This window comes from Thalassophryne amazonica, chromosome 6, assembly GCF_902500255.1.
Source record: "Thalassophryne amazonica chromosome 6, fThaAma1.1, whole genome shotgun sequence".
NCBI classification, from domain to species: Eukaryota; Metazoa; Chordata; class Actinopteri; order Batrachoidiformes; family Batrachoididae; genus Thalassophryne; species Thalassophryne amazonica.
Window position 1 is genome coordinate 64,105,223 of NC_047108.1, and position 14,542 is coordinate 64,119,764.

At 39.9% G+C, this 14,542-nt stretch overlaps 1 protein-coding gene across 1 annotated transcript in view; it reads left to right on the forward strand.

Moving 5' to 3' along the window:
• scn8aa (sodium channel, voltage gated, type VIII, alpha subunit a) overlaps positions 1–14,542 on the forward strand; it is a 223,578-nt gene that overhangs the window by 186,467 nt on the left and 22,569 nt on the right. The window contains 2 exon segments of the mRNA XM_034172325.1: positions 3,253–3,407; positions 4,827–5,000. Coding sequence (XP_034028216.1) covers positions 3,253–3,407; positions 4,827–5,000 — 329 coding nt within the window.

A 14,542-nucleotide genomic window follows, 5' to 3' on the forward strand; every position in this document is an offset into this window, starting at 1 on the left:
TGCCATTTTAAATACATGAAATACAAAAAATAAAGAATTTTAAAAAATTTAAATTATCTTCCTCAAACTCAAACTGAAATCAAATCTCTAAACTTGAGCATCAAACCTGTAAATAATAATCAGTTTTATTGCCAGTTTTCTTTAGACAAGTCAGGGGATGGAACATTTCCAAGTCACTGAATATGTCTTGGACTTTATTTACATCAGTATGAAGAAATACAAAAACTTTCTTTCACCAAAATATCAAATCATTTCATCTTCAGCTTTCATCTCAAATGTACTTTCTTTCAAATTGTAGCTGAACTTTCAGGTCTTCTTTTTAAGAAAATCCTCCTCTACACCACTTCTATTTGTAATTCATTTATATCAAGTTGTAGAGATTTGCTTTCAGTTTGAGTTAAGGAAGATAATTTTAGAAAAAAAATGTAATTGAAATGGAATAAACAAATTAAAATGTGTGAAATACCAAGTGTTCCAATAGTTTTGAGGGCAATTGAGAAACACTGAGGAGCAGCATCTTACGTCTCATATATAGTGCAGCAGATAAGAGAATATTTAGAGTGGAATCCTGCAAATGGTGATACAAGCATCACATTTGGCACAAATACTCCATAGACATTAACTCTTTTGAAAAAACTGATTGGCCACTTGAATTTTCAACAGGCGGCCAGGTAGGGGTCAATTGAAGAATTACACAGGGGCCAAAATTAAAAGATGCTCCAATCATATACAAAACCACCTCATCATTTGCCTGATCATAAAGATTCCAAAAAGGTATAGTTTGGGCAATCTGTGACTGAATGTTTTGGAGTTATGAGGTAAAAGCAGCAAGAACGGTGACAAAGGTCAGTTTCAGTTTGTACAGGGTCAAAAGTTAAAGCTGCTCCAATTTGGTAAAAATGATGCCAATTATTGGTTGAGTTAATGGGTTTAAAAAGTAAAACCATCATGTGTCATGCTTAGTTCATGTTACAGGGTAACATATGACACGTCATAGAATCCAATGGACATTGACCTTGTTTGACCTTTAGTTTGGAGACCAAGCATTCAACACTGTCAAAACTATTCCATTTATTAATCCTATTAACTCAACCAATTATATGCATCACGTTTTACCAAAATTAGAGCAACTCTTTACCTTTTGACCCCTGTACAAACTGAAATTGACCTTTGTCACCATTCTTGCCATTTTTACCCCAAAACTCCATAACATTCAGTCACAGATAGCCCAAACTATACCTTTTTGGAATCTTTATCATTAGACAAGTAATGTGATGTAGTTTCCAAATTTTTTAGTTTTCAAATTTTGACCCTGTGTAATTTTTCAATTGACCCCTACCTGGCTGCCTATTGATTTTAAAAGTGTAATGTCTAAGTTGTATTTGTGCTGAATTTGATGCTTGTATCACCATTTGAAGGATTGTTTCAGTTTTCTGCTGCAGTAATAAGCCAACAGAGTATGAACCAGCTACTGTCTGTTAGCTTAAACGAGTGTATAAGGCAACCCGAATTAAAGGAGAAATGCTGCTTTTAACAACCTGGACCTCATTTCTGGCATAAAATATGGTCATTTACTCACCAATATAAGTTTGGTGTCATTAGAAGTCCATAGTTCAAACGACGTGTTCAGTTCAAATCTGAGGCAAACATTTTTCTTCTTTTACTCAGGTGGATTAGAACTTTTTGTGGTATACAGCACTAACTACTGGACAGGAGGAACCTAGCAGTCAATGTGACTCACTGATTTCAAAATGCAGCTCTTTCAACCAGATGTGCGGTGCCGTGACATGTCAACCATCTGTGTCCAATCAGATTTCAGGGGAGTTCAGTGAAACCCCATGCTCCACACATACTAGGAAGTGTTCAACATTTGACATTTCCTGTTTCACTGTGACTGAAAATTTGGCACTTCCTGTTTGAGTCTGAGCTTTGCCACTGAGTTCCGGCGAGATTCCATGCGATCTCGTCTGTCAATCCAGGAAGTGTTTGACATTTGAACATTTCAAGTTTTACTGTGGATTCAAAATTTGGCACTTCCTGTTTAGGACTCGCTGTACCATGAGTGAGCTTTGGGCCGCTGCGCAACACTTTCCTCATAATGTGTATGACAAATGTATATCGAAAACAACCATGACCCCCATTTATGAAATATCAGTAAACATTGCTAGCAAAAAACCCCTCACCTTGCTGCTTCACTGCTTCACCTTAGGGAGCCACTGTCAGTGTACACTCCTGTGCACTCTTGATAGGCTGGCATTAGTCTCTTCATGAGCCACAAATCCTTTCCAATATAAAGGGAAAGGACGGGTGCACTCTGTGTGGTTGAAATCTTGTTTGGACTACCAAACAACCATGAATAATGAATACAATAAAGCTAACCCTTTTGCATACAGCTCTCCGGTACTTTGCACCGGTACATTCAAGCACACCCCAAAGGGGCTTGTGCCCTCTGTACAAGTCTTTGCATCTGCCATCAAAATGGGGCCCATTCTGTTATTCCCTAAACTGAAAGGGAAGTTTAATTACTTGCATCTTTGACACAGATGAAATATAGTTCCTGCTCCATGGTAGGAACACTGGAATAGTAGAGAAGTATTTACTAGGTTAAATTATGATTAACATATTACACAAAAGCTTTCCCCACCTCAAGTGGACATAAACAGCTGGCTACAAAACAATTTTAAGCAAACCTACAAGTTTACAGATTTTAAAACAATACTGTGGCTCAAAGAAAATGGAAAACATAAAACTATGAGCTAATAAAGAATTACTGATAAACCATTATGCAAAGAACTTCACTACTATTATAATAGTCATTTATTCAATATTAATGTTCTTCCTCCGTTTGATATTTTAAATGCATAATGTGAAACATGAAAATAAAAGAAAATAAACATAAAGAAACAAGCAAATAATAAATAAAGAAAAGATACCATAACTGAAGCAAACAAAAACAAAGCTGTATAAATGTCACACTTGCCAAATTTATATACAGTAATTTTTTTGGTAGAGGTATAGTGTGAATGCAGCCACAGAACACACTGAAAGAATCATACAGTTGCCACATAGTTATTCAGATTTTCTATTCCGTATTCATCAATTAAAAAAAAAAAAGTCATTTGAAAAAGGACGATTGATACATGTTGAAATAATGTTTATTTATAGATTATTTTAAATCCACAGACTAGTACTACTCACAGCTGTTCATGTTTTCTAATGCTGCTAAATGTCATCTTTTCTCCATTTCCTCAGCTTGTGTAGCCAAATATAAGTGCTGTGATGTTGACATCACTATCGGTTGGGGAAAAAGCTGGTGGTACCTGAGAAAAACCTGCTACCTGATTGTGGAGCACAACTGGTTTGAAACCCTGATCATCTTCATGATCCTCCTCAGTAGTGGTGCCCTGGTGAGGAACATGGCGTATACCTATCACAAAAAATAGAAATAACACAACATTCATTTTGAAAACATTCAGAACATTTCAATTCGATTAAACCAAGTATACACCACGGAGGTCGTGACACATATGCTCGTGAGGAGATGAGGACATTTGCCAATTGAATTAATCACAAAGGGCTATGTGATCAGAGAGAGAGAAAAAAAAAACATTTTTCAAGATGGGATCTAGTTGTGATGTTCTGAAGCTTGGCAATCACTCCAAAATGAACAATAATGACTAATGAACAGTTTCATTAATGGTGGATGAATCATTATACAAATAATGAATGTTTATGAGTTCAGTGGTGTGAATATTTCATGGGCTTCGCCTCGTTGAATGGTCTGTTCCAGCTTTCACCAAATTAAATATTCTTACCATTGAAAGACTGTAAAAACATTCATTATTTGTTTTTATATAACAGCTAAAATAGATCCTTGTCATTTGATAGTTTATTAATTTATAAATAACAGAAAAGGGACTTACATTTTGGTGTTCCACTGCTGCTAAAGTCCAACGCAAACTTTAAATAGGAGTCCAAATTGTGACGTGTAGTCCGGTGATGCTGTGCACTGCCTTCATACTTCCAAAAAAAAAAAAAAGACTTCTTGTAACACACACACACAACGATGCGCGTGTGCACACACACACACAAAACAAATCCACTCTGCTGTAAGCCGTCTGGGTGCATGAAGAGCTGTTCAGATGAAAAACAGACGTGATTTTTGGCTGGACTGAGGAACTAGCACTGTCAGTTAGTTAAATTAAATCGTCATCGCTTGTGTTGTTGTCCCGCATGTGCACAGTGCGCGCGCTTGCGCTCACACAAAAGGGATGCACTTGTGCATGCGTGTACTACCAAAAAAAGGACTGCGTATTTCCTCAGTGCAGCGAAAAAAACCTGAGAAATTTGTCCAGCTTTTCATTCTAACTTCCTACTAACAGCGTTCAGATGGCCTACAGTGCAGTGGATTTGTTTTGTGTGTGTGTGTGTGCGCGTTTTCTGTGTGTGTGTGTGTGTGTGTGTGTGTGTGTGTGTGTGTGTGTGTGTGGGCGTGCAGGGTGCAATGATACCAAATGTATGGAACCAAATTTGCACTCTAAATGGAACCAAATCGCACTCTAAATGCAATGCAACACAAATGGGATGAATAATCCATGTCATGTGACATACAAAGCACCAATCAAATGACAAGGACCTACTCAGCCGTTATGTAAAAACAGTTCATGCACATAGAACTTATTTTTTTAGCACAGTAAATCATTTTTAGTGATAATACTGCTAAAATGCCATTACATTTCATTTTCATGAGCAGAATCATAACATCTATCAAGTAATGTTACAAGTGTTTTCCTCACTGTTGATGTATAATTCTCATCTCACGACAGGCCTTTGAGGATGTCTACATTGAGCAGAGGAAGACCATTCGTATAATTCTGGAGTATGCCGACAGGGTGTTCACCTACATCTTCATCCTGGAGATGTTGCTGAAATGGGTTGCTTATGGATTTGTCAAATATTTCACCAATGCCTGGTGTTGGCTTGACTTCTTCATTGTGGATGTAAGTGTATTAATTTTGTCCTCTGTCGGGTTCATTAGACAGCAGCTACTTGGTGCTCGATCACACCACGGTTGATTATGCAACAATCTCTTAGTCAGTTCCATCATTAAACATTTTAATGCTAATTTTAGATGTTTTGACAGAAACTGTAAAATATGAATTTTTCACAGTATAGATATTTAAAAATAATGATAATAGTAATAGTAAGTGACATTTAAACATTGCTTCTCTTCTTGTCTGTTGTGTGTGGTTGGGTTTCAGAGGTCAGGGTAGAAATTGAATATCAGATTTAGTAATAGGTGAGAGGACATGTTGCATATAAAAACAGATTCTTGTTTTGTCATACAGTCAGGGCAGTGTCTTATAAGACTGTACAATAGTGTGTCCATATCTCATGCACACAGCCCTGGCTCACCCTTTACAACTCTATCCTGCTTAGTGTTTTGTCAGTACGAGATGCTTAAATATATTTGATAATTATCTGCTTGTGAATCAGTACACAAGTCCTGGCATAACAAAAGCAACAGTATATTTCGTCTGTTCACGCTTTGTGTGCGAATGGTCCCCCCTAAAAATTGGTCCTCCTACCTTCACTGCGCATGCGTCATTATCGACTCGTTTCTGCTTAAAATTGCACTCCAGTCATCATCTGTCTCAACGACAAAAACCTGAAGCTTTTGTACACATTAAATTTTGCAGAGTAAAATATACTCTGTCAGGATAACATATGGTCCCAGTCCAAATTCTATCATGCTGTGAATGACTCTTATTGGAGTTGAAAAACATGATTTGACAAGACAGTAGAGCTGATTTCACTCTATAATAGAGTGCATTTAATTCTATTTGGACTGGGGACAAATGTTATCCTGGCAGAGTATATTTTACTCTGCAACATTTACTGTGTACAACAATCACTTCTACATAAATTCAGCATTATTTCATAATAAACGATGAGGGAGGGATCAGAGCGCGACACCACCACATCTGAGTCTGACTCTCTGAGTCTGAGTCTCTAAATCCAAAGCGATCAAAGGGAATAATGTGATTATTAACCATCAGATGACAAATTGAAACCCCTTTCTAAAGTAAGTTTTAAGCAGAAATGAGGAGATAATTGGTGAATCGCTGCTGACGCTCCGAAATGACACGTGCAGTGAAGGCGGGGGTGATTTTTAGGGTGAACCACTGTTCGATTGGCGACACCAGTTATGCTAAACTGTGCTAAAAAATGCTAAAAAAAACAAAACAAAAAAAAAACAATCTGTTGATTTTATAGTAAAACACTGGCAGCTGTGGTTGCAACAAATACAGTAAAAACACATTTTAAACCAGTAAATTCACCTGCATTTTTCTACTAAATTAACATTATCATACTGTTTTAAAACTACTTATTTCTGTAGAATTTAAATACAGTTGTTACTTATTGTATATTCAATCCCTTTTGCTCAGGGCCACCATAGCAGGTTTGGCATTGCTCTTGTTTTTCTTAACAGAACTCCCTCTGTGGGTGATTCTTAGACTACGGTAGAGAAGCTTGAATCTTCGACTGGACTGGGTTGCTTGACGTGAGGACATTTCGCTTCAAATCACAGAAGCTTCCTCAGCTAAAATACTTGCTCTGGTAGTCTGACTTCTGTCTTGACTCTTGTCAAGAAGTCAGACTACCAGAGCAAGTATTTTAGCTGAGGAAGCTTCAAGCTTCTCTACTATGGAAACCACCTGGACAACTGAGAGCCTACACAGAAACATTTTAGACTACGGGCACTTATTATGTCCTTTGATCATATTGTATGAAAAACAGAAAAAAGGGAAAATTTCACACTTTTATAGTTATCTTTACAATGAAAGTGTGTTAAGAAATTTGTTCTAGTAGTCTATGATGACTTTTTCACCTTTTTTCAGCATCATTATATGCAAATATTGCCGTTTTGTGCTTGTCCCACACCCAGACTTTTGATCTTCAATGATAAAAATGAATGGTAAAGAAATGTTTTTTTCTAATGTTTTAAAATATCTCTGAATAAAATATCAGTAAAATAATCAAAACATAATTGGGGTATTCAATGTCATACAACTGTTGTGATTTTTTTAAAAAAATGTAGTTGTCCCACACTATTGCCATAATTTCCACCACAACACTGTAATGTCCCTTTAAACAGTTTGTATGAAAGATTGTTTGGGTAGTTTCTATGGAGATAAACAGTGACATCAGAGCACATGTATATAGCGCCAAATCACAACAAACAGTTGCCGCAAGGCGCTTTATATTGTAAGGCAATGGTGTGGTGGAAATTACATTTACAAGGCCAATAGTGCCCGTAGTTAAAGAATCACCCCTGTATAAGGTGATTGGGCCTTCGGTAATCTTGAACTTGGGATATTTTGCTTGGGAGGCAAGCAAGCTTACTGTTTGCACATCTGTGCTGACACACAATACGTACTGCTCTGGAAATCATATGAATTGTATGTCATATTGCCATATTAACATTTATTTTACTGTATTTGTACAAAGTATGTTAATATGAGGAGTCTGGAAAAAAAAATCATGTCTGTTTAGGGCGGGGGGTTGGAGCCTGTCCCAGCCATTATGGGGCGTGAAACAGGGTGGACCCTGGACACGATGCCAGTCTGTCACAGGATCACATATTGATAGACAAACACATTCACACACGCACACACACCTACTATCAATTTAAAGTTTCTAATCCACTTAACCTGCATGTCTTTGGATGTTGGAGGAAGCTGGAGCACCTGGAGGGAACCCACCCAAACACGGGGAGAATGTTCAAACTCAACACAGAAAGGACCAGGTGGGAAGCGATCTCACGTCTTTCTAGCTGTGAGGCAACAGTGCTAACCACCACCGTGCTAAACTGGCAACCACAACTGCCAGTTCTTTTCCCCAGAAAAACAACAGAATTTTCAGAAAACAATGATGTACTAACAAAGATGATGTATCAGTTAGAATTGCTGCGCCAAATACAAATGTTGATGATCATATTCAAGTCATGCTCAGTGTAATGCAACAGTGTTAAAAATGTGTCTCTGTCATGATGTCTTAGCCTGTGTCTTTGACCTGCAGTGTTAGATATGTGCCCTCGTCCTTTCTCTTTGTTTACTTTTCTGCTCCTTGTGTCAGTCAAGTTTGAAAGAACGGAACAAGGAACATTCATCACTCTTTTCTCTGCCGGTTAGAAAGCATTATAACCACATTTAATCCTATTTGCCCAATTTGTAGAAATTGGATTCCAAAGTCAAAAGGTGTCTGTTTTGGATATTTTGGATGAGGTTTGCATTTTACTGAAATATAGAAAAATAATTTCATGGCAAGAAACTTAAGGTGTTTGAACTAAATCATATCAGTGTTGAATCAACGATGAATTAATGAGCAATTGTTAGTTGCAAAAGCAGAGGAAATAGAACATGAAGGATTTCCTTGACTTCCTACTTTCTTCTTGAACTAACCACCTCTCCACAGTGTGCAACACCTCAGCCAATACTTGGGAATGGACTCCTGTCTATGGCTTGAGGTTGCCAATGTGACATATTATAGGGTACATGTAATACAAGAAAACTATATGCATTGCACCCTGTGAATAATGTACACTGAATTTTTATTTTTAACAGCATTCTACAGTTATTCAGTTTTACATTTTTACACCTTGAAATTATGTACAAGTATCCCAAAACATCCTGTAGGAGCAGTGTAACATTTTACTACTCCCAGTCTTGTCCCATATTACATTCAGGTTTATACATTGTGTAGTGATTGTAATTGTCACTCTGTAATGATCCTTGAACATTGCTGTTGTAGAATCCCTCCCTGTAGTTGTGTTGTCAAGGCAAACACTTTGGACAGCGCAGGGCACTATGTATCCCAAGCTGTGAACATGTTACAAAGAGTGACATCCCTCCCGCCCTATTTCTCCGTTTCCTTACATTACCTCTTGAAAGTGCATAAATGGAAATGTGGTGCTGGTTTTAATGATGGTGGGTGACAGGCAGCCTGCGGTAAGTGTGGTCTTCACTACCAATCTTTATCATGTGTTGTTTGGTGAAACCTTTGTCATGGTCTCAGAAAATGGGGTCACCATCATTAGACCACTCATGGGGTGTTTGTGCAAGTGTGTGCATGTGTTTCTCTTCCTATCTTTTGTTTTTGTATCATTAACCATTTGGCTTATATATTCCAGGTCTTCAGAATGAGAAGGTTTATTATTATGTATTACTATGTAGGAGCCAGGAAGGATACATTAGCATGTGGAACACATATTGATTCAGCAGGATATAATAAATTCTGACAGTAATACCGTAGTATAAAATTTCATAATTAACCACAAACATACATACTTCTTTTCGCAGATCTGCTCTCAAAATGAACATACGAGGTCTATTAGAAAAGTATCCAACCTTATTATTTTTTTCAAAAACCATATGGATTTGAATCACGTGTGATTACATCAGACATGCTTGAACCCTCGTGGGCATGCAAGAGTTTTTTCACGCCTGTCGGTTACGTCATTCGCCTGTGGGCAGTCTTTGAGTGAGGAGTCGCCCACCCTCTCGTCGATTTTTTTCATTGTTTAGGAATGGCTCAGAGACTGCTGCTTTGTTTGATCAAACTTTTTTCAAAACTGTAAGGCACAACTGAGTGGACACCATTCGATAAATTCAGCTGGTTTTCGGTAAAAATTTTAACGGCTGATGAGAGATTTTGGTCTGGTAGTGTCGCTTTAAGGACGGCCCACGGCGCCTGACGGCAATTTGCACTTCGAGGCGGCAGCATCTCGCCGTTTCAAGTTGAAAACTTCCACATTTCAGGCTCTGTTGACCCAGTAAGTCGTCAGAGAACAGAGAACTTTCAGAAGAAGTCGGCATGAGGAGTTTATTCAGACATTCCATTGTTAATGGACATTTTGTAATGAAAGAACGTGCGGGCAGAGTCGCATGTCGGGCCTGACCCGACCGCGGGAGGTCGCAGCAGGAAAAACACCTCCGTTGGAAACCTTAATGGGCAAGTTGGAACATGCCCAAGCTGTTAAACAATTTCTCAGTTACTCACTTGTTGAAAGCCATCAAAAGCCGCCTGAATTTTACAAATGGTTTTCAACACGGAGGTGTTTTTCCTGTTGCGGCTCACACAGATTTGCCGAGTCGTCACGGAAACGACTCGGCGAATTTGCGCGCACGTCTTTCATTACAAAATGTCCTTAAACAGTGGAATGTCCGCATAAAGTCCTCATGCTGGCCTCTTCCGAATCTTCTCTGTTCTCTCACACGTCCTGGGTGAATTAAGCCTTAAATTAGGATATTTTCAGGTCGAAACAGGCCGACGACGGCGCCTGGAAGCGCTGCAGGACGTTTTGCTCTGTGGGAAGTCCTTACACCGACAGAAACACCCCATAATCTCTCATCAGCCATTAAACTTTTCACCGAAAACCAGCTTAATTTCTCGAATAGTATCCACTCGGATATTCCTCACAGGTCCAGAAAAAATTTTGATAAAGCAACGCGCACCGTCTGGAGCAGCGTGTGAAACAAAAGAATTCAGCCGAGAGGGCGGGACCACATCTCACTCAAGGCCTGCCTACAGGGAAATGACGTCACCGACACGCGTGAAAAAACTCACGCATGCGCACAAGGGTTCAAGCATGATTGGTGGAATCGCACGTCATTCAAATCCATATAGTTAAAAAAAAATAAAAGGGTCGGTTTATTGTCTAATAGACCTCGTACAACAGCTTTACATTGGTTGCAAACATATGTGTCATGACTGTTGGAGCTGATTGTCAGATAGCTCTGTTGTAATCAAATTTCACAAATGTGCAGCATTACGAGTAATTTCAAAATTTGTAAAACTACTTCTCAACATGACAGCACAAACAGTACCTCTGCTAAGGCTGAAAGTTTCTTCCCCTATCACACACAGATCTAGGCCTGAATCCACCATACTTGTAAAAGATTTGTCAAAACCATTTGTAGCATGTTGATTCGATTGCGTCATTTGCTGGCAAGCAGCCTTTGTGTGAGGACGTGTGCAGTGCTGTCGACGGATTTTCATTGCAAGGAAAATGGCAGAACGACTGGAGCAACGCTACTGAATCAAATTTTGCCAGAAACTGGGTGACAGCCAGGTGGAAACCATTCGGAAGATTCAGACGGCTTTTGGTGGCTTTTCAGTCGTGTGACTATCCGAGAAATTGTGGAAGAGGTGGGCATCATTTTTCGGAGTCCAGCATGTCCTATGAGACTTCAACATGAAGGTGCTTTTGCTCCATCAGCAGCTTCGGCACGAATTTTGCCGCCACTCTTTTCATGGCCAAATCTTCTGTCACAGTGGAATGTGCCGAAAAAGTGCTGATGTCCACCTCTTCCCCAATTTCTCGGACAGTCACATGACGGTCCCACATCACCACAGCGTTCACTTTGGAAATGATCTGGTCATTTCAGCATGTTGATGGCCGACCGGAGTGTGGCTCGCTCTCCACCGTTGTGTGGATGTCTTTAAACCGGTTGTACCGCTCCTTAATCTGTGTGATGCCCATAGGATCGTCACTGAAAGCCGTCTGAATCTTCCGAATGGTTTCCACCTGGCTGTCGCCCAGTTTCTGACAAAATTTGATTCATTCCGCCATTTTCCTTGCAATGAAAATCCGTTGAGAGCACAACACACGTCCTCACACAAAGGCTGCTTGCCAGCAAATTGACACAATCAACACGCGTGAAAAAAATTCACGCATGCGCACGAACGTTCAAGGTTGGCTCATGCAAGCACACGTGATTCAAATCCATCAGGTTTTTGCAAAAAAAAAAAAAAAAAAGGTTGTATACTTTTCTAACAGACCTCGTATAGGTACAGGGTGTATGGTTTTTTTCAGGGTGAACAACTTGATAACTGATAATATTTAAGTTTATGAGCTTCTGACAAGAGCAGAAGTTAGCTTTGAGTTAGCATAAGTTAGCGTGCACGCTGCTGTCTGTGAAATGTCTTGTAAATCAGTCTAGAGGCATTATCAGGTTACAAAACAGTGTTTTCAGTTTTACAAGTGTTTATTTCTCTGGCTTTTACATAATATATGACAAAGGTGTTATATTTACACACAAACAAAACAGTTTGCAGCTAGCTACCAGCATGTGACTTCACCAGGGTAACATCCTCTAAATGTCTTGTAAATCACTTCAGAGGTGTTATTAGGTTCTAAAAACAGCATTTTCAGTTTTACAAGTGTTTATTTCTTGCTAGCTTTTACAGAATATATTTTACAGAATATATCTTTTTAGAGAGACCTGCCACTGATGTCACGGTGCCGCTCTGCTCTGATTGGCTGTCACCTCTGCCACTCAAAAAACGGAACAGATTGAAACAGAATGTGACTTTTAATCTCTTAAAATACCTCTTAAAATAGGTCAAAGTTAGCCATCTTTGAACTTGTCCAAGGTCTCTGTCCGAAGAACGTTCCCTGTGATTTATGCTGAGCACAGACAGACTGACGGACAGACACAGTCTTCGCAATACCCGATGGGCATATTTGATGGCTTTGGGCAATTTGCACTTTCATCATTCCCTGCGTTAGAGGATAAACCCAAACCTTTCACCATTTGTTCACCATTTATCATAATCTGCCCAGCCATGCAATTAAATAATGTTTTGTAATTCCTGGCTTTGTCCAATTTTGCCAGAATTGATTGGGTTCTCTGTATTTCAGGTTACATAAAATTGTCAGCATATCTTCTTCAGCAGAGGTAATAAAATTACTGTAACTGGAAAACTAAGATTTATAAACTGAAACAAGATATTTTTAATGTTTTGATTAGGCTGTTGTATGAAGAATATATTAGTATTTTAAAGAGAAGTCGAGGAAAGTCTTGATTATTTACATTCAGCCATGTGGACATGAGCTTCATTGGTGTCCTACTCAATTCATCTTTGTTTTTCATTCAGATTACTGCCATTGTTTGTGTGCGTGTGTTTGCTTCTCTTTAGTTCTAGTTTGTTTTGTTTTTTTTTTGTGTATGCTGTACTCATCATGGGATCACAGCCCCAGATGTCATTGGCCTTACCTTGCAGAGCTCTATGAAGGACGTTGAGGCACTGGGGCTGCTACAACAGAGCTGGCCCATCCGGGGGCCAAAAGCCAGGCACCCCAATGTGGGGATCTCCAAGGGGTCGGGCTAAAGGTGACAATTACCCCAAACACTGTAGTGTACAGTAGATCCAGGCAAAATCTTTATTTTAATGTCTGCCTTCAAGTAGAAATGCAGCACAATGTTGCATCTCTACATTAGGATTTCTTCCACAGAATGTTTTGGAGGATGGGAACACAGCAGAACCTAAAAGAAGGCATAATGACACTAAATAAAGAATGTGAGATTGGACAGCCTCCAGCGCATACAGTTCTTCTTATGTAGTCTGCATCCATACCTTTGGTCCTGTATAGTCCTCATCTGATTGCTGTTGGCCATGTTGATGAGGGCATCAGTCAAAATGAAGATTTTGCCTCTTATAAATCTTTCCTCCGTGACTTTGGTAAGCTTTGAATGTTGTGTACTTCTTGCGGGTGAGTTTTGACAACTTGGTGTTGGTGGCTGGTTGGAGGTGCTTTCACATATGTTTAATGTTGATATTTTTCTTTATTTATAAGGAACTGGTACTCCCCTCTGCTTCCAGCATCCACTCAGAAATTTGCCAGTTTTAGGATTCAAGATTAAAATAGCTGTTACCTTGTACTTATTTTAGAATAAACAGATGTTTTGTTGTTGGACAAGTGTTTGACAGCTGACAGTCTTCAGCCTACCAGACTCCTGCTAAGTATATATCGTGTTGAAAAAGCTTGGATTGAGACAAAAAAATCCTCCTGTCTGAAGCATTCCTCTGCACAGTACAAACTGTAACGGCAGTGTTAGCATCCATCCATCCATCCATCCATTTTCTTCCACTTCATCTGGAGTCAGGTCGCGGGGGCAGCAGCTCAAGCAAAGCCGCCCAGACCTCCCGATCCACACACACCTCCCCCAGCTCCTCCGGGGGAACCCCGAGGTGTTCCCAAGCCAGCTGAGAGATGTAGTCCCTCCAGCGTGTACTGGGTCTTCCCTGGGGCCTCCTCCCGATGGGACATTGAGGCGTCCAGGGGGCATCCGGAAAAGATGCCCGAGCCACCTCAACTGACTCCTTTCGATGTGGAGGAGCAGCGGCTCAACTCCAATCTCCTCCCGAGTGACCGAGCTCCTCACCCTATCTCTAAGGGAGCGCCCAGCCACCCTGCGGAGGAAACTCATCTCGGCCACTTGTACTCACGATCTTGTTCTTTCGGTCATGAGCCAAATCTCATGACTATAGGTGAGGGTCGGAACGTAGATCGATCGGTAAATCGAGAGCTTTGCCCCCCTACTCAGCTCTCTCTTCACCACGACGGTCCGATACAGCGACCGCATCACTGCAGACGCTGCACCGATCTGTCTGTCGATCTCACGCTCCATCCGTCCCTCACTCGTGAACAAGACCCCGAGATACTTAAACTCATCCACTTGAAGCAAGGACACTC